The following is a 22,387-nucleotide window of genomic DNA, read 5'->3' as shown; positions in this document are numbered from 1 at the left end:
TTTGGCATCTTCTCCCCAAGATCACGGTTCTGTTCTCTATCCTGGCAGTATTTTTCAAAAGATGCAAAACCCTGCACTAGTGTCAGAGAAGCCCCCCTTCCTAAGGTGGAGGATCGAGGCAGTTCCTCAAATTGCCACAAGGTGAGAACTCACTTGTGCATTCCTGGTTCATGTTGCATATGCTCCAGCTGGAGCTGCAGCACATTTCTGTTCAGCCCAAGAAACCAAGATTTCCTGGCTGAGTGTTCAATGGTTCAAATGGCCAGTACATGATATTTGTCCTTGATCCATATCTCACTGGTAACTGATGTTGCTGTTGACCACAAGCAAGGCCAAACACAATTTACATGCTTCCATTTTTGTAACAGACTATCCAAGCACAGTTTTAATCAGATACTCTTTATTTTGATATCCAGGAAAATGATAACAAAGTGACTGCTTATTACAGCTTCCACGGACTGGGGCTCCAGGCCTTACTGGCCTGGGTACTGTACACACACGAAAGACAACCCTTGCCACAAAGAACATACAATCTAAATAAACAAAACAAAGGTAATGATGAATCTAAGAAACAAAGAGGAGGAATCACCTGTGTGAGAACGCAACGTAGTTTTGGCTTGGTTAAAGCCTGGAGCTGAAGATTTGAAATTCATATCCCATTACAGCATTCCCATCACCACGGACTGAATATTTATCTGTTGATTACAATGCAAGATACATCTTCAACATTTGACCTTACAGCTAACATAAGACAATACAAAATCAAGTTCTTGCTCATAATTTGCCAATAGCTTTGTTAAGTTGTATACAACAGAAGTAGAACCTAAAAATTCAGAGATCGTAAGTGCCCAGTTTCCTAAATGAGAAAGGCAAATAGTGAATTGCAACACGGAAAATTTTGAGACTAACAAAACCATTCAGAAATACCAGTTCCTGCTAAAACAGTCATACTATACTGTTCATATACTACTCATATCTATTTCACTTCAGTATATCAGATTGGATAACATCGCTGTGTTCAGAATAAAGAAGTGACAACTATGTTGTGCTACATGACAATGCTCAACCTTAACATTAGCAACAATAAATAAGAAAAAAACAAATACTGAAAAACTATACCTTACATACTCCGATTCTGCAAAAATCTTCCAAACAAATAATAATAAAAAAGTCACTTCTGGCGCACTTATCATAGATTTGCCATCCTTGAGCTGAATAAAGTACTTGCAGAAACCCAAAATAAAAGCAACTGACAGGGCATAAAGAAAGATCAATAGCAAATGTCTTAGATTCAAAACTAGGGAGCATATTTATTTTTTAAACCTGAAATTAGATTTGTCATCTTTGTCTTGTCAACACAAAAAGAGCTTCTCTAAAAAGCAGAAAGAAGTCTAACACAGGTGCAGCTCCGAGCTCCTCACCCATCATTCACACAAGGGGAACTGACAGTTGCAGCTGTGAGTAGTAGCTCCACTTCACCAACAAAGGCACTTGCTATCTGAACATGTGCTATATTCAAACGCTACATTTGAAATTAGGATAAATACGTTATGATACACTCTTAATAAGAGTTGCACTTTGCATTAAGTGGGTTCTGATGACACTCTGTATATCGCTTTGATGTGGTTATTACTTCTTGCCCGTCTGATCTAGAAACATTCAGGCATGCGCTGCTTCTATTTTAGTTCTGAAGAGCTCTCTGAATTCCTTAATGTGTACAGAACTAGGCTTACCAGATACAAACGTGACTAGTTCAGGGAGCAGTGAGAGGAGAGCAGAGGACAGCGCTGCAAGGAGGGGATAGTCACCATATAGATCCCTTACAACAACCTACGGCATACAGAAAAACCACCTGGACTAAACTAGCAATTTCCATTACTAGCCATGTGAGAAATTCAAACCTGAACAGGACATTCACTTTTTTTTTAAATTACAGTCAATAAAGGAAACCACATCCCTACCACTCACCGAGACGAAGACTGGTATCAGTCTTTTGAAGAATTCTCTTCATTTTAAAGGATCTAGCCTAAATTTCCCCCCAAAGCCTACAGTTCGCAAGGCTTTTCTTTTCTTATAGCCTGTGCAAAAAGTAACCTAAACACTTGTACAATAAGGTGACTATTACTACAGTCAACAGACTAGTTTGCTTTGTATGCAAGCTCTCAGCGGGTCTGTACAAGTACTGTGACTGTTTCTGCCTCATGTTCAAGTCCTTTAAAAACACATTTTCTGCAGAGAACAGTTAAGAGAGCAATGACCCACACTACATAGGAAGCTTAAGAGTGGCTATTAAGCTAGTTTCAGCCTCCTAGAGCACAGAAAAGCCCTGAACTGCAGAATCAAATGGAACAAAAAATAACTGTACCTTAAGAATCCACTAACGAACTTCTTAAAAGATAAAAACAGACAAAAAACCTCCAGCACACACACACAGAGGCATACAATGTACTCTCACAAAACTCTATGGAAGACCTACTGTGATACATAAAGGTCCATGTAAAAAGAAGCTGTGTTTCCTGGCCATTACAAAAAGGAATCTTGTTTTTTGATCCAAGAGAAATTTTATCTCCAGAATTTCTATTTGTACATTTCCATTAGCACCTTCCACTTCTTGGTAACCCAGGAACTGTGACAGATAAAATACATCTCAATATAGTAGAGTATATTATTCCCCGTTCCCCCACACTACCTGGCAAAAATTCATAAATACCTAGTTTGGCATGTCAGGGCTACCAAACAGACCAGCTTCATTCCTGCATTGAAGACTGGACTCCAGGTCAATGAGGTCTTCCAGATCACACACCTAGTGCACTCTACTGTAGTTTTTCAATCAATAAAAAGTGCAGTTGAAAGCAGCAGTTGCCTTACACCCTCATGTACATTTTCTCCCTATCTTTTCTTCTGGTTTAAATACAAATATTTTGGTACTTGCAGGATTACTATCAGCCGACTTAATCCAGCTGAAAAACAATGAACAACAACGAGGTCAGTTTTCAGTCATACCAGCTTCCCGATCTAGCTTACCACGTAACCAAAAATGCTAGTGCTAGAACAAGAGAAGGGGCAGAACCCCACATTTGGCTGCAACCTACATTACTTTCAGCTTAGCGTGACTATGAAATTGCTCCCTTCTCTGCTCCATTTCAAGTTTTGCCCCCAACAAAATCACTTCAGGTGCAGTTACTCAGATACCCCCCACCAAAGAAAAGCAAAAGGATGGGAGATACATTTTAACCCTGCTTACAGAAGCCAAATTACTTGTATCTTAAAGCTTCACATTGCATTTGAAAATTCTGGGTAATTCTATAAACACAACTAAAATTTTCAAAGAAGTGTTTAAGAAAAACACTAGAATGTTTTTCAGGAACTACCAATTTTCAAAATACAATACCCTAACATACATCATTTACTTTATTATTACAACACTGTCAGAAGTAGCCTGAGCCTTCTCTGCAAGACAAATGCCTTGATTAATCCTAAATTTGGGCACTGGATTGCACAAAAAGCAGTGTTTCTAAAGTGCCATGTTCACATATAATTCACATAGGAAAACCAAAAAAACACCTTTGCAACTTGTTAAGAGCAGAAAGTGTCCAAATAGGAGTAAATATTCTGAAATTTTAGTTAAGCTGCTCTGTATTGTGTTTGTACTTAGAAATTACATATTAGTTAGCAAAGAACTGGTTTTGATAATACAGTCTGGCACATAAACCAAAGCATACACTTGCGGAAAAAAAACGCTTGAAATCATCTGTTGCAAGTCTTGAAAGAGTTCAGACAAGACAGCAGGGTTTTAACAGAACAAAATAAAACCCCTAACCGCAGTCTGCATGAACCACTCAATTCAAATCCATGTACATGGGAAGAAGCCTTCTCTCTGTGAGACCTGGCAATTGACCAGGACAAATTACTACAGCTAACCAAGCATTATTTTATTAGGTATAGGAATGCGGCAAGTTCTTTAGTCATTTCCATTTCTAATATTTCTCATACCAAAATTCTGGAAACAAGATTAGACAATTATGTTTTCTTCCGGCTTACTGAAGCCTAGATTACAAATGAAGAGCTAAAATGTAGTAAGGTCTGAAAGTCCAAATTTTAAGTAACTTGAAAAAGTTATCCAGGCAAAGAAAGAATAACCTAATGTAAAAACAGGTAAGCAAAACTTAAGATTTTGAGATTTGTTTTTCATCAATTCATGCGGGTGAGTTCTGCCCCAAGGACAAAAATAAAAAAGATTATTGCTTTTGCAGGAAGAATGACTCATCCAGAACTATAAATATATATATTTAGTTATGATACAGAAGGCAACAGACACTACATTTCATTACTCTCTTCAAATCCTAGGACAACTGAAATCCTTGTCTAATAGTAGGCAGAGTGGCAACTCCTGTAAGGCAAGGATGAAGATTAAGCCATCGTAAAAACGAAAGTGCTTTTTGTAAAGTCCAAAGGCCAAAAATGTCCATAAGGCCAAAAGGAGACAAAAAGCAATGTCAACAGTAACAGGCAAAAATACACTCTCTTGAAGTTTTTGAAAGTGAACTTGAAATTTACATTTCAAGACTACAGTGCCAAAGAATGAATTTTACAAGAAACAGTTTGCCTTAGGGAAACGACTATTATAACCCTCAGATTCAGAGCTTAAGTACCTCCTTAAAAGCTCCCTTCATAATTTGTTCCCTCGGCCTTTAAGATTTGGACAGCACCAAGACAACCAGAAACTGCAGATGCAATTTTGATGCTTTGGCATCGAAGTACCAGGCTAGAAACTGTACAAATCTGCTCCTTCTGGCTTAAGGTACAACTTGAAAGCAAGGCACACATATTCAGTGAAGGTCTTTGTTAGAAACATCAGACATGGAACAGTTTTGTGAATATTTAATGTATACAATTCCCTCAAAATTTGTGAGCTCCAGTCTTCCAGTTTTATGGTCAGATTTGATAGATTCACAGTTACACTACTTAATTTTTACTTCTTCAAACCAATACATAATACAGCTACTTCCACTGAAGCAGACTGGGCATATTTCATGGCATGCTGCCCCAGAGTTTTTAGGTCAAGCAAGTCCAAGTCTGTAATAACTTCAGGAGCTGTGAAGCAATTACCCAAGAACTGTGACTTAAATTAGTTGAAACATATAGCAAAGTATGCTGTAACAACCATAAATAGCACTACAGTGATTGAAGAATGGATAGTTATGTGCAGTCAAGATTTTGTACTAGAAATGTTTATTCTGTAGAGTAAGGAACCAAACTGTAAAAGATACAGAACGTAGAGTTACTATTTTGTTGGGCATCAACTCAACTTTACTGACAACTTACAACTAGAACTATTTTATCAACTTGGTTGCTATAATCACTCCTACTTATTCAATAAGCAGCCCAAAGTTTGTGTTAACCTGAAAGCCTAATTTATCAGCTTCTTCTGAAGAATAAATTCAGTCTTCAACTCATTCTCAAGTGAAACGGGATGAATTATAGCCATTACAAAGGGATACAAATAAAAACATTAACTGTGTACTAAACTGGAAAATTAACTGGACAAAGCTTCACATTTAATACAACTATGAAAGATAGATATGGAAAAAAACTAAATATTTTTCCAGTTGTAGCAAAGGGCACAATAAATCAATTTTAAGAAGTTGTAGCTTTTAAATATTTTTTCATAAAAATATATATGGGAGGAATCAAACTATTTCCTAACAGAGGTGAAACAAAGCAAAATAGTTAGAATAAAGGAATGTTTGTCATAACTTGATCCATTTATCTAACAAATTCCCTCTTTATGGAAGCATTACATGCCTCCTAAAACAAACACAACACCACACAGCAAGAACCTCCACCCTCTAAAATCAGACAAACAAGTTTTCAAAGAAGGTCCAATGCACACTAATTCTGAGATATGTACAGTGTAGAAGCACAGACAGGAGTTAACAGTGCTACTCAAATCAACTCTATGACATACATTCTCCCTTCTAATTTTCAAGTGCTAAAGCTATATCTCAGAAAGGTTTTTATTCCTTTTAAGAGATTTCTAACCAACATAGACAATAAGACTCTGCAACATTTCCAATCAGTTCAGTTTTCTTTAATGATATGGGGCAACTCTTAGAACAGATATTGTAGTTAATAACTACAAAATTAAAGAGTTTTTTGGTATGGTCTTAGAAATCCAATTTGAACTGTAAATTTGATCCAAGGTAATATACTGAAAAGCTATGACATCTATACTAAGTTCTTACTTCAATTTTGTAATACTTCCTGGAAAAAGTGATGTTGGTAGAACAGTATTTATCAAGATTACAAAAACTGGAAAGAAATAATACATTGCATCAGTGATCCTCATTAAGTGATTTCATCACAATAAATGTTTAAAAAAGTGTCAATGTTGTTTAAAAAGTGTTGCACCCCCCCAAGTATTTGAAGACAGATAGACCCTTCTTAGTCAAAATGGCTTTTAAAAAAAGTTTCACAAAACAATAGCAATAATCAAAAAACATGAACTGTATTTTCTTTAATCTGTAACATCTCTAGTGCTGAAGGGCCTTCCATGTAAAAAGCAGATTCTTTGGGGACATTAGTCAATTAACTTAATAAAACCCAGTTTTACGAGGATTTTTCCTTCCTGCTACGAGGCGAGTCTGCTCCATTTGAGGTCACTGTTCCATTTATTCCATTTTCTAGAAAAAAAAAAGAAAATGTATGTTTCAAATAAAATGAGATGCTTTGCATTCTATTACTTTTAATTAGATCCTAAGCAAATAGTTTTTAAACTTCTTTTCTGATATAACTTCATTAAATCCCATCATTATCTTTATAATGCAATAATATAATGAAGTTTATAAATAGTGCAAAGTTTAAAGTTTACTAAGATAACCAAAATGACATGATAGGACACTTTCCGTGGCAGGGAACTGTCTAGTTTCCTGACATGGCCAGACCTAGACTGAGAAACAAGATCAGCTGCAATATTTTCTCTTAAAAGTAAGATATTCAACCTGCAGGTGAGAGAGTCATTTGAAATTTTGGAGCCACACAGTATACACGTAACTCCCCAGTATAGTTCTTTATTGTTTTGCCCATGTTTCTCACTTTAATTCTTGCCAGAATTGCACTCCTTCACCTACCTTCACAAACTTTTCATATAGTTATGACTTTTTTTAAAATATTCATATATGCACACAAACTTTCACATATAGAACTATGTTTTGGGAAAGTATTTACATAGATAAGATGGACTGAAGTAAAACAGTAGTTAGATTGAAGAGAAGCATCCCAAAATCCCAAACGTGGGAAAGTTCAAGCACAAAATTGGGCATCCATCTAAGAATACAAAGCAAGAACCTCTTACCAGCCTCATCTCTCTATTTCTATACCCACTTCTAGGGCACCTTAAAGGTCTCAAAAACTTGTTATCTGCACAAGTATCACAGAGACTATTCAATAGCAAAAGTGTGCCCTAGAACAAAAAATGACCCACAATCTATGGGCTTAAAATGCACACAACTTATAGAAAAGGGGAGCAACACAATACCACTATGAACTAAGGTACCCCAGATCTGAAGACTAGATATCCACAGCCAGCTCTAATGCTTCCTGCATTACTCAATTGAGTCTTTGCTCAAAAGACTTGAAGTATCATTCTCATTTCAAGTAGTTATATTATTTTGCACAAGTAACTGGTTAAATTGATGGGATGATTGTTTTCCAGCTGATGTTTTGGAGATGTACTACAGATTGCCAGTAGAGAATGGTCAATCCACAAAGCAACTGCCTATCATCCTCTCTCCACCACTACATACAAATGCCATTATTTAAGCAAACAAGCAATAAAGGTAGCAGATACACCCAATTACTCCCATAAGAACATTCAGACTCTATCCAAATTTATTATTACTTGGCTACAAATGACACACCGTAATTGTTAGTCTGTGTAAGGCAGTCCTTGAATTCTTCTCAAAAAGGCAAAAAGGTTGAGTTGCTCTCAATTTAAGAAGCTTAGTGTCAATGAGCAAGACTAAAGCCAGTTAACTGAAATGTTACTGCCAGTTAAGTAAAACAAACAAAATAACAAACAAGAACTAGCATGTGTCCATGTACCAAAAACTACTGCACCAAGAGGATTTTTCCTACCATGTCATTTCTTGTTTTCAATCTGTTGATAAGTAACACATTTTACTGGGCTCTAGTACACAAAATCAATCCAGCCACAAAAATAAAGACTATTTTAACACAGCTTAATTGCATGCATTACTCTTTCAGAAACTCTGGCTTACTGCATCCTGTACAAACAGCACCAGACTCCTATCTGCACAGCAGAAAAATCTGAGATGACATTCATCTTTGAGATTTTAGAAGTGCTTTTTTCCTTGCATTTAAAATATTAGGTGTAAGACTCTCCAGAAAAAAAATGCCTTTCTCATTTAAGAACAGCAAATTCACAAATTACATGAATTAAATAGTTTAAGGGATTTAAAAGCCACTACATTTTTGACTCACTGATTTAAATGCAACTTAAGTTTCTGTTTTAAGAATATTAGTAGATTTAATTCCACAAGAAATGTAGTAAAATAAGTATGAAGCTCTGAATCAGTAAGAAACTTGCACAGGAAAATAACTTCACTCAATTAAAAACAGAAGTCCAGCTTCCAAAGAAGTTCTTTAGTGTTCTTAACTTCTACAAATCATACTGACACCACCTCCTTACATGCTAGCTTTAGCAGAAAGGGGGAAAAAAACCCAAATCATGGTTAGTTAAAAACAGTCAAAAGGGAATCTAGAAGTAGACTCTAAAGTACATGATTTTAAAAAAGGGTAAAACTTGAAAATAAATCACAATTGTGCGTGATTATATATCTCAGTTCTCAGTGCAAATCCTATCTTTGTTTTCTTTACACACTCAGGGTTAGTGTATCAGAAACTGAAATTGGTTGGTGATAAGTGATTAGTAGCACAAGATCAATCATGTTTTAACAAGCTTTGAAATGACTGGAGCAGGAATCACTCTGTTTCATAATACGGAAATTATAATTATTTAAGCTAGCAACAGCTAGGTGGAAGTTTAACTGTTAGTACAACAGAAATATTTAACTTTTTTTAATGGAGCACATTGTTTTCCTTGGAGAAGAAAGCATTCTGTTCATCTATTATGTGCCTTCCATAAAAAAAGGTTTAATATTATCAAAAGCCCAAACCTGGAGTCATTAATTCATTTTCAAAAACTTTTGTTTAGGTTGACAATGACGAGCAGTTATTAATTCCCCTTAAAAAAAAAAAACATCAAAACTCTATTTTTAGTAAAGACAGGTCAATATAAGTAAGTTTTCCTATTTGCTGGATCATCCAACTTTTCCCTTACCTTAAAGACCCAGGGCCTAGTGGCACTGAAGAAACATACTCAAAATCCATGGTAAGAAAAATTGAGGTAATTGACTATGAAATTTGAACTAAAAATGTCTGTTGCCTTTTATAACTGAACAAATCACAATGATACATTTCGCTGTTAGACATACGCTTCATGTCATATTAACCCCAGAAACAGTAATTCCTTCATTCAGTCGATTAGAAGAGAAAGCGAAACAATTAATTTATATGTAAATAATATTTTTGTAAATCCTTTTTGTTAAATAAAGTTTCGGTAATTGCGTCGTCTCTTGAGACTGAAATATAATTCTTTTTTTTAAAGAAATTATATTAAAAAAAGGCTTTCCTTTACTTTAGATCTTTTTGAGAAGTCAAGGCAACAGGAAACCTGTAAATACGTAAATACAAACCTCTTTCTTTTCTGGAGGTCTTTCCTTTAGCTGTTACAAACTTCTTTTTCACTGACTGAGGCTGAGAAGAAGAATGTTCTCTCCACCTCCGAAGCTGGAAATTAATGAACTTCCACATCATAAATGCTTGAGCCATACAGATAGAGGCCAGTACACTGATTCTAGAAACAAACACAGTTAAAGGCTTATCAGTAAGTTTATCTAGTTATCCAAACAGGAAAGAAAAGAACCACCTTGCCTCGCACAGCCTTTTGTACGTCAGAAACTGCCTTCTTACTCAGGTTCCTCAAACGCATTGAAGTGACTCCTTCAAGACAACATGAATTTGTAAGGTTAAGAAAAATTACTACTTTTTTTCCTCTCTCACTAGTGACATCCATTTTCTCATTTTTCAACCAGAGATGCAAGAGTTAGCTCACATACAGCAACGGGGCTTAGAACACCAGAAGAAAGATAGAGATGCAGTGATAGTAAAGATTTTGCACTTCCATCAAAACTGAGAAGCACTAGATTTATTTCTTGCCATCTCCTTCTTGGAGTCACCCTTTAGGTACCAGGTGGCTACAGCTGGAAATAGGGTAAAAGTCAGTCCGGCATTTCGGGGTATCAGTTCTAGAGGATAATGCTGACATTGGGAATGTTTTTACAACTTCATTTTCTGCATTTAATTCATAAAAAGAGCATATCTGTATATGCTGTTTGAGTATATATTATGTATGCTGGCTGAGTATTCTCCATCATATGACAGCAACAGGAGCTGTAATCAGCCATCAGTGAGAACCATCAGCCAGCATCAAAGATGCTCTGGGCATAATGCCGATCTACATAGATGCACTGAAATTTAAGGTTTCTTTGCAAAGTTGCACATCCAGAATTCAATTGACTAAAACAGTTGAAAGGAATTTCTGTAAATGGATAATCCTTTTAATTCTGGTTCTTCCAGCAAAAATAAGTAACCAATCATGAATTCCTCAACTGTAGACTGTAAATTTTTCAATTCTTTTCATTGTATCTTACAACTTCTTTACAGATGCTATACCTATTGATCCCATGAGTTGTATGAAAACTCCTAACAGTTCAGTATTACCAATATTAATATTGCACAGGTCATAATGTGTATTTAACACAAGTTTACACTTGTGCTTAAAAACCATTCCAAGTTTGTTTTACCTAACAGCCAGGATATTAAAGTTCCCAGTACTGAAATTCAGCTGCTGATCTTCTGCTCTTGCCAGTCCAAAACCAAAAGTGAGGACAGAAAGAATCAAAGTGAGAAGTCTTCCCAAAACAAAGAGAACTGCCCACAGCGAAAACCTGCAAAGAACACCACCACAAACTAAATCAGTTCTCTGCATTAGTTCACAATACAAATTCACAATACAAGTGTTTCATGTTTACTCTCCTTACTGTGTGAATTCAAGAAAGCGTTTGAGATTTAAAAAGCTTAACCTCATTCATTATTTTGCACCCATTCTAAAGTAATCTTGTATTTCAAGTATTCATAGAAGGCAAAGAGCAAGCAAACCCTTGCCTCACAATCGTTTTCTACAAGTCAGAAGTATGTATAAAAACAAATTTCAGCTGAACTCAGATGAACGTGCCTTCAATTACACTGGAACACAAGCATATTTTCAGTTCCAAAAAAATTCACTGCAAGAGCAATCTGCGTTGTTCTTTCCTCTGCATAGTGCTACACCTCAAAATGTTTTTTTACTGTATTAGTAAGTGCAAAATTTTATTTCAGTTTTTATAATTACAAATATTTACTTGAATAGCTGAATAAGCTTAAAAATAAGTAGGTGTTTTATAAATAAAAATACTATTAATTTGGAGAGCTCTGGCTTCTAAGCAAACATGATGTGAACTTGCTTTTAATTTTGGCTTCTAGCTATCAAATACACAAGCCTAACAGAAATCACAAGAATTAAAAGATAATAACAACTACTTACCCCTTCTGATATCTTTCATCACTGAAGTAGAAAAGTCGGGATATGTGGAAAAGAAATTCAACAAAGTAATGCAATACCAGAAGAACAAGTCCAAGATGGGTCAGACTATCAAAACAAGTAAAACAAATGGTCAAACATTTTGTTAAAATGGTTAAGAGCAAAGTCAAAAAAAAAAGTTTAGAGATGACTTACTTTAGAAGATAGGCTCCAGCAATATGAAAGAGATAAAGTCCAATGTATACAATTTGGCGAAAGATATCCTCCTATTAAAAAGGAAAAAAAAATATACATTATACAATGTCTCCTATTTTCTCGTATTTGAAATTCTTTTTGCCTACTCAGCTACTGAGTAGCTAGCTAATTGATGTAGCCAGTTACTTAACTCAAATCTTCTAATTCCACACCAAACTTGCTGCTTACTTACCAATAACGTTTATTGTATTTCTTCACAATAGTGTGCACCTGAGATAGACATCAAATTGATGTTTTTTAAAAGGGCACCACACTTTCTCAGATATGACATCTGGGGATTTGTACTAGCTTTTACAGTATTTGATTAGCATGTATTACTGTATCCTCAGTTAATCTACAGTTCTACAAGTTTGCTGCACATCAGATTCTGTCTAGAGAAGCAATTCTCTAACAATAAATTGCTAGAGAAACAAAAGAACAGAATGTCTGAACCAACATGAAAAGATATGCAAGTGTTGACAACTATTTTAAAAATACAAGGTCATCTAAGATGCTGACACAATGTTAATGACAAAGATAAAGAACAATGTTATTAAGCAGAGATGCTAGTCTACATGGTCACACTTCAATGTAGGTTTTAGCCAGCTGCATTGGATTGCACTTCATAGAAACTAAACAGCAAAGAGACATGAATTAGAACATGGATACAGGGCACTGAAGGCAGAAGGTTCCACTTGTGAACAGAACAATCACCAAAGTACACAAGGCCACAACAATAATTGTAGTCTTGAAATGGTAAATAGGGCATATTCAAAAGTGCTCAAGAAACTCCTACTTCCTGGAAAGATTCCCTAAACTTCAGATAACGGGGCTTCGGATTTGTCTTGGCTGTATGAAATAATAATAATAAAGTTTAAGAAGTTCACCTTGCAAGACATATGCTAAGTTATACAATACTATCTCAAAGTCAACAGAAGTACAGAATTTATCACTTGCCAAAACACCTAGCAACACACAGGCACAGAAAATGACTTATTCTAAATGCTCTGAAAGAAAGTAAGAAACAAGCTCTATTAGACCAATTACAGAGTAGTCCTTTCAGATCCTCAGTTTCTCTAACTACTACTAGAACAAGCTTTTCACATTGTATCTTTAGAACTGAGGTATTATTTAAATATATATCCCTTGCCACTCTGCTAAGAGTAACTATTAGATACTGGAGACCTACAGAGGTAACACTATATGGTAGTGTGGAGGCGCACACTACCATATAGAAAGCTGCAATAGGAAAGTTTTCCCTTGTTGTCTGTCAGCAATATGGACAAACAGATCTAAGTGAAGATGGCAGTTTCTTGGAAATAAGGAATAAGGTAGAGAAGCCATGATGAGAGAGATTAAGTTGTGATAAAAGAAATATTAATTATAAACTTGCTAAAATAAATGAGCTATTACTACTAACAAAACTTTTTTCTGTAAGGTATAGGCCAAAATTCCAAGGAGAGACCCAGCAAAACACTACTATTCACTACCCAGCACTTCTACCACTTGTGACATCTTAAAGTTATGCTGAAGAAAAAAACACTTTGATGTCAAGTCAAATTCCAGTGATTTCTCTAGCAGAATCTGGGAACATCAGCCCCACTGTGTGTTTTTAGATACAGGATGCCTGCAAAACACCAGTGTTTAAGCTGATTCTGATCAGCTGAGAAAGCATCTCAGTATTATTCTCTCAAGTCTGCTATAGGCTCTTGAACAAGGACCTCTGACTGCGTAACACTTACACTTTCTTGAATGAAGCAGAATTCTGACAGCAGAGACTCATCTAGTCACAGAGTAACAAACGAAGAAGTTTAAAAAGGAAATCTGATAGGTAAAATGAGCCTGAGAAATGAACACGCAAAACTACATTTTAGGTCACTCAAGGAAGGCTACAGACTTGCTACAAAAGTCTACAGTAAACTCAGCATTAACACCACCACTGCGAACCCCTACAGGAAAATTTCTTTAGAATGAATGTGCAGTTGAAAATTCATCAAAAAAAAAAATCTCAATACACAACTAACCAGAACTTTTGCTGAGGATAACTGCCTTTACAACAAATCCTTAAGAGTAATATTCCTTGGAGTTAGAAAATTATTCACTGCCTATATTCTGTATCACTCATGCATCATCATGAAACAGTATTGTACTTCAACAAAATTATTCAGACTCTTAATTACAAGAAAAAAGTTCAAAATAAACCTCACATTCAGTTGTTCAAAGGAAAATCCAAACTCTTACAGTAAATGAGAAATACTAGTAAGTTTTATTTACACAACAGATATGTAGGTATTTTACTGCAATTAGAAATAATGACTTAACCAAAAAAGTCACTGTTTTCTATGGAAATATGAGCACACCCAAAAATTCTTCAAGAATAGTACACAAAAAGAACAGGATGGAAATCCAAGATCACACATTACTCTGAGGGTCCAAAACAAATGAACTAATTTTGCTGCTAGATTTGAATTGTTTGGAGTTTATCCAGTTTACATTTTGAACTTACTTTTTTGGTTTTCTGGAAGTACAGTTCTGGAAAAGCATGAAACCAGTATGCCAACTGTGAGATGTAGAAAAACTTCATTTGAAATCTGTACAATAAAGCAAGAATTGAAAAATATTACCTTTCATAAATGAATTTAAAATGATTCAGAAACTTTCTAGTAAATATATTTAATCACTATCTCTAAGGAGGGAATAATACAAAATAATACAGATCTTTATTGCCACAGCCAACACTATCGTCAAAAGCAAGATTTCTAAAAAAATGAAGTAAGAAAAATAAATAAAACTTGTAAAAACTTCATCTTTAAATAATGGCCTAAATAAAGTGCACTTTGTAAGCAACAAATTGGCACAGAATCAATCTCCATCAATATAAAACAAAAATATATCAGTGAATAGTTTCACAAACTACTTAAGTCTATGCAGACTGCATATGATAAATTCTATGTTTAAAATGTCTGACAGCTCCCCATGCTCAGTAACTCTTAAAAAAAAGGCCTTACGGAATCAGAGTGTGTGGGTAGTCCCTCCACAGAGAGGTAGGATCTGATATATAGTTCTCCTGAAAAAAGCAAATCAAACAAAAAAGTGGAAAAAAGTAAAAAACAAACAATGTTGCTACTTCCTAGCTATAAATAATGAAAGTATATAAACACATATGAATAAAAGTTGCAGACTAAGGGCTATTCCATTTACAAAAGAACAGATGACTGGCTTAAAAAAAGACCCAAACAAAATACATGTTAATTCAAGCAAAGAGTGACCTTATCAGATGGAAGTTATTTCAGCATCACTACAGCTGTAAGTTCTCCCTTGTAAACTGTCAACAAGCTTAGAGAATAACCAAGAGGAGAGAAGTTTCAGAAAAAAAGGCATTATGATACAGGAAAAAAAAATCACATCTTTCCCTTTTTTGAAACTCAAACTTCCATCATCAGTACAAAATAACGTCTGAGTTTAATAAAGTAAAACATGACTTTTTAATAAATTTGTTTGAATGGGAAATCCAATTAAATCAAACTAAACAACAGTGACAGCTCAGTCACTGCTCAGTCAGTTAAATAGAATTTTGCATTGTCTATAACCCAATACTAGAAAAAGACCTGAAAAAACAGTAAGTCATCATCATAAATAAGTGCAACTTTTAAAATGTTATACTATAAACACAAGAGAGCATACTTACAGAGACAAGAATACTTGTGCCCCAAACACAGGAGAAAAGGTAGAATGCACTAAGTTGCCCAGATTCGTTGAACTTGCTATGCTTTGTTTTTGAAAAGTGCATTTTCCTGTTAATTTTCTAAAATGAAAATCCAGTGTTATTTATATGTTTTAGCATTTAACAGTTAGAAGTTCTAACGCAAAATTTACTTCTAACAATCACAAAAACTAATTAAAACCCGAGAATTATTGTAATGAAATTAGTATTTTGTACTTACATCCAGTACATACTCCTGAATAATAGCATGTATGATTATTGCTACAAGCATGTAAAAGAAAATTGTAGCCAAATCCTTGATACCGTAATGATAGAGAGAGATTGTTTCTGCAGATTGTTCTTCTAAAAGAAAAAAAAAAAGTCAAATTTAACTGTCAGGTGCTGAAACAGTTTAATCACTAGTAAGTTTGTTTCTCAAAGCGTAATCTTTCAGACAGAAGATACCTGTTCTGCTGACAACAAACTAAAGTCAAATTAAACAAGCATAATGAGCTAGGCCACTGTACAAAGCTTACTGTAATCTCCTCCATCACATTACAAACTAAACTTGTTTCTGGAAGGACATTCTATAAAAACAATGTAATTGCATTTTGGCAGTTTGTCCAAGTACATTGAAACAGGACTCTAAAATTATGTTAAATTATCACACACCCTCCTTTGACTAGCAGATATAGTCATTTACAAAACCAAAATAAGAATTAATGTGAACTTAACAGTCAGATAGGGTTTTAGTTCTAATGATAAATCCAGCATAACAGAAATATTTTTACTAAACTGATTTTGTTAAAATAGTTTCACTGGAAAGAGTTTAAAGTGAAATCCTTGAAAACTACTTAGTATTTACTCAAAGAAAGTAATTCATCTGACCCTCAGTTTAGAAAATACAGCTAAACTGTATGACTAAACTCCTACAAGACACATACCTGTGGCAGGAATGGTAACATTATACTGAAGTGTAACAAAAATGACAGCTGCTTTTGCTGTAATCTGAAAGAGAAAGACAACAGTGTTATTCCACTGAAATAAACTATATTAAACTGAAAACATTTGCTCTTGGTCTTAGTACCCTTTCCCAACCTGTCTTTCCCCGACACCCCTAAAAACAAACAACTCCCCCTACACCCCTAAAAACAAACAACTCCCATTTGCATGTCACTCATCTGACAGATAGAACAGACTGTACAATATTTGTTTGCAAATATACATTCTCCTGAATGACATACCATCAAAAATTCTTTTGACAGATAGTCTTTACCAGAACATTAAATGATACCATATAGTGCAATACTTTCTCCAATACACAGCACTAATATATTAACAGCACGAAAAATAGCCTGTAATGCTTTGAGCATGCTGTACACAGTAGGGTCTCAGAATAAACTCCATTTAAAATCACTTTTTAATTTGGCAAGTTTTCAAGGTCAAAATCATACTCATTTCTGTGAGTGATGTGGAAAGTGTGGATAGGTAAGATTAAAAAAAGAAAAAAAGAATGGAGAACCTTTTTGGGCTAGCTGCATACCAACTCAGTAACACAGCACCATTTTGACTCTGCATGCTCTTTGGCAAAAAAGCGTAAAACAAAGCAAATGAAATTTAGCAGTAGTAATGCCACCCTTTTATGATGGACAGTAAGAAAAAGCAGAATGAATAGAAGAAAGCGGGGGGGGGGGGGCGGAGAAAGCTTTTCTGAAAGTTTTTTTTTGGGGGGGGGGGCATAGTACTATAAAACCCTCAACAAATAAGCAGCAGCACAAGTTCCTATCTGTAAGTATCAATTAATTTTCAAGTTTAAGATAGCTTTGGGGGACCCCAATATCACAAATCAACATATCTTCTCTGATAAGATAACCTCCCCCAAGATTTCCAGTATTTATGATCTGATCTGTTTCTCATTGCTATATAAAACTAGCAACCTTGCTGTGTTTATAGAATTGACAGGAAATATCCTTAGGAATCTTGAAAGAATAATTTGGCTATCTGAAGATAACTTCTAGGTTATTATCTGTATGTTATTATCTACAAGAAATGAAATTTTACTTCCCCTCCAGTACTTTGTAAACAAGCCCTAGATTTCTCCATCTCTGATTTCTCTAAATATACAATGTTCACTCCATACAGCTTCAGGGAAACCAAGTAGTTTGCCTGAATTACTTAAGCTGCCTCGGGCAGCTGCCTATACAGTTAAGGGAATCTTCAGAAAACAAATCAAAGCACTTAGCTGATTCCAAATTGCCCTTTGAAGGCTCTGTAAACTATGCACAAATTCCTAATTCAGTCTGTAAGCGAGGCAGTATAAATACCATGCCAACAGTACGCACAGTGGATAATTTCTTAGTCCTATTATCAAAACATTTCAAAAACCACAACAATCTGTACAGTCAGAGCACATTTGTACCACCAAAGACAAAGGTGCCTTCTACCAGAATAGATTTCAGGCATGGGTAGAATCCCTTCCAAACTTCAGTATTACCAGAATTAGTAAATAAAGTAAGACACAATTAAATAAAAAAAAAATAAAGCTTTAAGTCTGTAAGGCCTCATTTGCCAGGAAACCACCATAGGCTGCCTTGGTGGTTTTTAATAATAAAACCAAACACAACAGCTTTCAGTCTGTCCTTGTTAATTTTCTTTCTGTATATTTCCACTATTGTTAAAACAGAAGAACTCCACTGGCCACTAATGCCCAACAGTATCAAAACCCTGATAAAATGACTCTGAAAAACACCTACAAGTTTTTAGCAAAATGGCTAGGATACTGAGAAGCCTACAGGTTACAAGAGGCCACCAGAAACACTCGGGCAGCAAAAATGGAAGCATCCTGCGTTGATGGGATACCGCTAAGGGCATCTGGGAAAGCAGCTGAGAAGAGCCAAAAAGGAACGTTTTACAACTTCAGCAGCCAAGCTCAGCTTTTTATTTACTTGTTTTTCCTCACAGTCTACCAACTTTTAGGGTCACGCAGGAAGAGCTTCACCTCGCGCACCCCACCACAGAGGCCCGCGAGGAGCACCGGGCCTGAGCCCGCCACGGAGCCGCGCTCCCGGCGCCTCCCTCCGGGACGGGCGAGCGGGCTAACGACAAAGCCCGGCTGTTATCACCGGAGAGCGGCGGGAGGCAGCGCCGGCTCGGCGGCGGTTGGGGTCGGGGGGACGGCCGGGCCGCCGCGCGCACGCGCCTCGCCTCCGGCGCGCGGCTGCCCCCCGCCCCCGGTGCGCGCGCGCGCACGGGGCGGCGGCGGCGGCGGCGGGTTGCGTACACGTCACCGTTTGTTTCCCTTCCCCGCGAAGATGGCGCGGGGGCGGGGGGCGCCGCCGCAAGGCCTCACGGGACTTGCAGTGCCGCGGGCGGCGCGCCGGGCCGCGCACACAAAGAGCGCGGATCGCCCCTGGCGGCAGGGCCTCGCCCGCCCGCCCCCCGCTCGCCCCGGGCCGAGCGCGCCCGCGCACTCCCCCCACCCCCCGCCTCCTCGCCGGCCGCCGCCGCGCTCCGGCTGCCACGTAACCCCGCCGCCGGCAGGAACTGCCCGCCGCCGCCGCCGCCAGGGGAGGAAGCGCTCCCCTCGGCTCCCGCCAGGCGCTGCCGCGCACGGCCGCGGCCCTCCCGCGGCAGCTCCGGGGGGGCGGGCGGGAGGGCCGGGCGCCCGCCGCTCCCGGCGCCCGTGGGCACGGCGGCGGCAGAGGGCGTTCCCGGAGGGGCCGGGCCGGGGCGCCGCGCGGAAAGCGCCCGATGGGACCGGGCCCCTGCGCCCGGCCGGCGGCGCCTGCTGCGCACGGGGCACGGGCGGGCCGGGGCCGCACAGCCCGCCCAGGGCGGGGGTTCGCGGGCAGGTGCTCCGGGAGCCGCACGCGGAGGAGCAGCCGCGGCGCTCGTCTGCCCGCCCGCGCCGGGCGCACGCACGGCCCAGGCGGTGCCGCAGGGGCGCCGGGCCCCGCCGCCCTCAGGCCGCCGCGGCGCGGAGGGCCCCCGCGGGCGTCTCACCTCGAACATGAGCCCCAGCAGGAAGATCATGGCCACGCAGGACACGATGTCCGCGTGGTTCTGCACGATGAACTCGTGGCTCAGCACCGGCGGGTTCTTGTTGCTCTTCTTGCGGATCGCCATGGCGGGCAGCGAGCTGGGCGCCGCCGCTCCCCCGCTGCCAGCACAGCGCCTCTCGCCGCGGCCAGGAAGGGGCGGAGGGGGCGGCCGCGGAGCAGAGGAATGGCCGCCGCCCCGCCCGGCCGCAGCACCAGCGCCGCTTCCTCTCCGCCCGGCCGCGAGAGCCCCCTGCCGGCCGGCGGGGGCCGCCCCGGCGGCGGGGGGGGGGCGGCCGCCGGGGGGCGGTGCCCGGCGATTCAAACCGGCCAATGGCGGCGCGCCTCTCCTCGCATCGCCCCGCCCCCGCGGGGCAGGGGCGGGGCCGGCGGCGCTCCCGCCCGGCGGCGGCGGCGGCGGCAGCAGCGCGGCCGCGCAGGCTCCGGCCTGGGCCGGCTGCTTCTCCGAGGATTATTGGAGAGGGGGCCAGGAAGGGGTCTCCGGGCTCCCCCAGGCTCAGCGTGTGCTCCCGGCCAGGCTCCTGCCCCTGCCTGCTATCCAGACTGACTGCTCCAAACACCCGCTTGGTTTCTTTTTAACAAAGACCAAAAAATCCACTAAGAAAACTTACCCAAGCACAAAGGAAGAAAGTCTAACTGGGAACATTAAATGAGCCTCCAGCTAGGGACAATAAAATAGCAGGCTGTTACTAAGTTAAAACAGATTAAAGAAAAGGCCTGAGGAATCAAAATAAGGGCACAAAACATCCAGGCCAGATTAATAAATAAAACTACCATTAAGTAGGGAGACAGCTTAAAGCTAGATACTCCCAGTGGTTATATAGAGAAGAAAGACCACACTATAAAAAGTGTAATTTACAGCTGCAGTTAAAGCACGGAGTATGGCTTTGCCTTGCCAAAACCTAGAGAAGAGTATGCACCACACACGCTTTGGAACTTTTAGTGACAGGCTGGTTTCTTTCTAGCTGTACGGACCAATGACTTACTGTTGTCATGCTTGGTCACCAACCGAGGAGGGTATCAAAATTTTGAGTTTTAATTTATAAACAATTTAGAAATTCACCAGTTTCATTATCATAGTCTTATATAGTCAAAGTATTAGAAAGAAATATAATGCCCAAATTCACTGTGAATAAAAAAATCCTAGAAATATTTAGTGCTCTTAAATGTTTCCAGTAACATTTTAGCAAAATTATTTTCTTTAACCCTTACCTTGATATTCCTACATGTAAAACTGACAGAAGTTTGTTTTTCTAGAAGACAACTGTTCATCCACTTTACAACACTGGCAATCAAACTGCTATCTTCCTAATTTGTCCCTGCTGTATTGCTTTTACCAGAATACTAGACCAAATGTGTTGTGTGTAGGAATGAAGATACAGAAGTAGGACAAAAATGCCTCAGAGTCTTTTGCTCCTGAAAGCAACTTTCCTTGACACCTAGGAACTGTAAGATTAAAAAATATATATATATTTAAGTGTTCAACAGTCTGTGACACTTCAATGGTAAGTAGGCTGGAATTTTAGAATTAGTGGGTGACAATCAACATTTCTCTCTTTAGAATGAATTGCATTAAAGAAGCATGAAAGGAAGAACTGAGAAAGGTAAGAACTGAGAAATGCAATAAAGATGAGGGAATAAAGTGATCAATATGGGCAGGAAGAGAAGGGAGAATTCACTGCATCAGAAGAACAAAATGATATAGCTCTCGGAGAACAGAACTATACCGTGGAAATGCAATACATTCAGTTGGGATGGGACGAAGTCTAAAATCCCTTTTGCAATATAGTCTTGAATCCATTCCCCAAATCAGTCTAAGAAGAAATCAGGTCATCTCCATAGAATGTAAGGCACAGGATTTAACTAACAGACTGGGACGGAACATCCTTTTCTCAAACTACAATCAGCAAATGCCTTGAGCATCTGGCAACATTCCTCTCTCATACAGACACACACAGCTTCTTGGTTTCGTCTTGTTTTTGTGTTCTTCCTGATGATATGGTATAACCTGCTGTACTGAAAAAGGAAAACAGCATCTGTAGCATCTAAACAGTTTCCAAACCTTCTTTCTGCTTCTTCTTATAGCTCTGTAGGCCAAGTATACTGATGTAAAACACCTGAGACTGTCAGCTGGCAATCCAGTCTGCTTCTTGTTTCTGAGATGGTCTACGCTTGCCGAGTTTCTTTCTAGATTTCAGCATTTAGAAATAGGTTTTAAAAATGATCTTGTCATTTAGGAAGCAAGTTTCTGATAGCCTGAGACCTGTTTCAGGTTGCAAGACCCCAGAAGCATATCACTACACTGGCAACAGATACATACAGAACAATGCCCATCCTATTTGCTGACCTTTTCTGAATTCACTCATCACCAGCTATGCCTAAACCAAGAAAGAGGTTTAAGCAAAAACAAATAAAAAAACCAAAAAGGAAATTAGTAAGTTAGAAACAAAATAAACTAAAATGGTTATACCACTGAACTTCTTTTCTACTTCTTAAATCTAGTAAGTAATTTTACCTACCTTTTGTATGCTATTTCTTGGACAAGGTCTTAAAATTAGCTAGAAGGAAAGTGCTTGGAAACCTAGTCCATGCTCCTTCCAACTTTCATTCCCCAGCTCTTTAGACAGCTAATGCATTGGACCAAATTTGCTCTTCCATCTTGATGAGCCG

General features: G+C 38.7%; 1 protein-coding gene across 1 annotated transcript; it reads right to left on the bottom strand.

Moving 5' to 3' along the window:
• Window positions 1-383: 383 nt before the first annotated feature.
• On the bottom strand, window positions 384-19,903 carry TRAM1 (translocation associated membrane protein 1). Its single transcript, XM_062570284.1, has 11 exons — window positions 19,662-19,903; window positions 16,604-16,667; window positions 15,901-16,022; window positions 15,645-15,761; window positions 14,965-15,023; window positions 14,463-14,547; window positions 11,918-11,988; window positions 11,726-11,830; window positions 10,947-11,090; window positions 9,777-9,937; window positions 384-6,683 (listed from the first exon to the last, which is right to left on the bottom strand). The coding sequence occupies exons 1-11, from the start codon at window positions 19,782-19,784 to the stop codon at window positions 6,610-6,612; spliced, it is 1,125 nt and encodes a 374-aa protein (XP_062426268.1). The 5' UTR covers window positions 19,785-19,903; the 3' UTR covers window positions 384-6,609.
• Between the last annotated feature and the right edge of the window lie 2,484 nt (window positions 19,904-22,387).

Source organism: Rhea pennata, chromosome 2, assembly GCF_028389875.1.
Source record: "Rhea pennata isolate bPtePen1 chromosome 2, bPtePen1.pri, whole genome shotgun sequence".
Lineage (NCBI taxonomy): Eukaryota > Metazoa > Chordata > Aves > Rheiformes > Rheidae > Rhea > Rhea pennata.
Note: the sequence above shows the minus strand (reverse complement) of the source record. Positions and strands in the feature narration are given on the sequence as shown.

Bases quoted from the DNA above. Each gene is read 5' to 3' on its own strand.
- TRAM1 (XM_062570284.1), bottom strand. From the start codon at position 19,784: ATGGCGATCCGCAAGAAGAGCAACAAGAACCCGCCGGTGCTGAGCCAC. The intron at 11,989-14,462 runs GTAAGTTCAAAA...CCTTTTTAATAG, and splicing joins ACTTCCAGAAAACCAAAAAA to GAGGATATCTTTCGCCAAAT. The intron at 11,091-11,725 runs GTAAGTAGTTGT...TGTTCTTTGCAG, and splicing joins GATGAAAGATATCAGAAGGG to GTTTTCGCTGTGGGCAGTTC.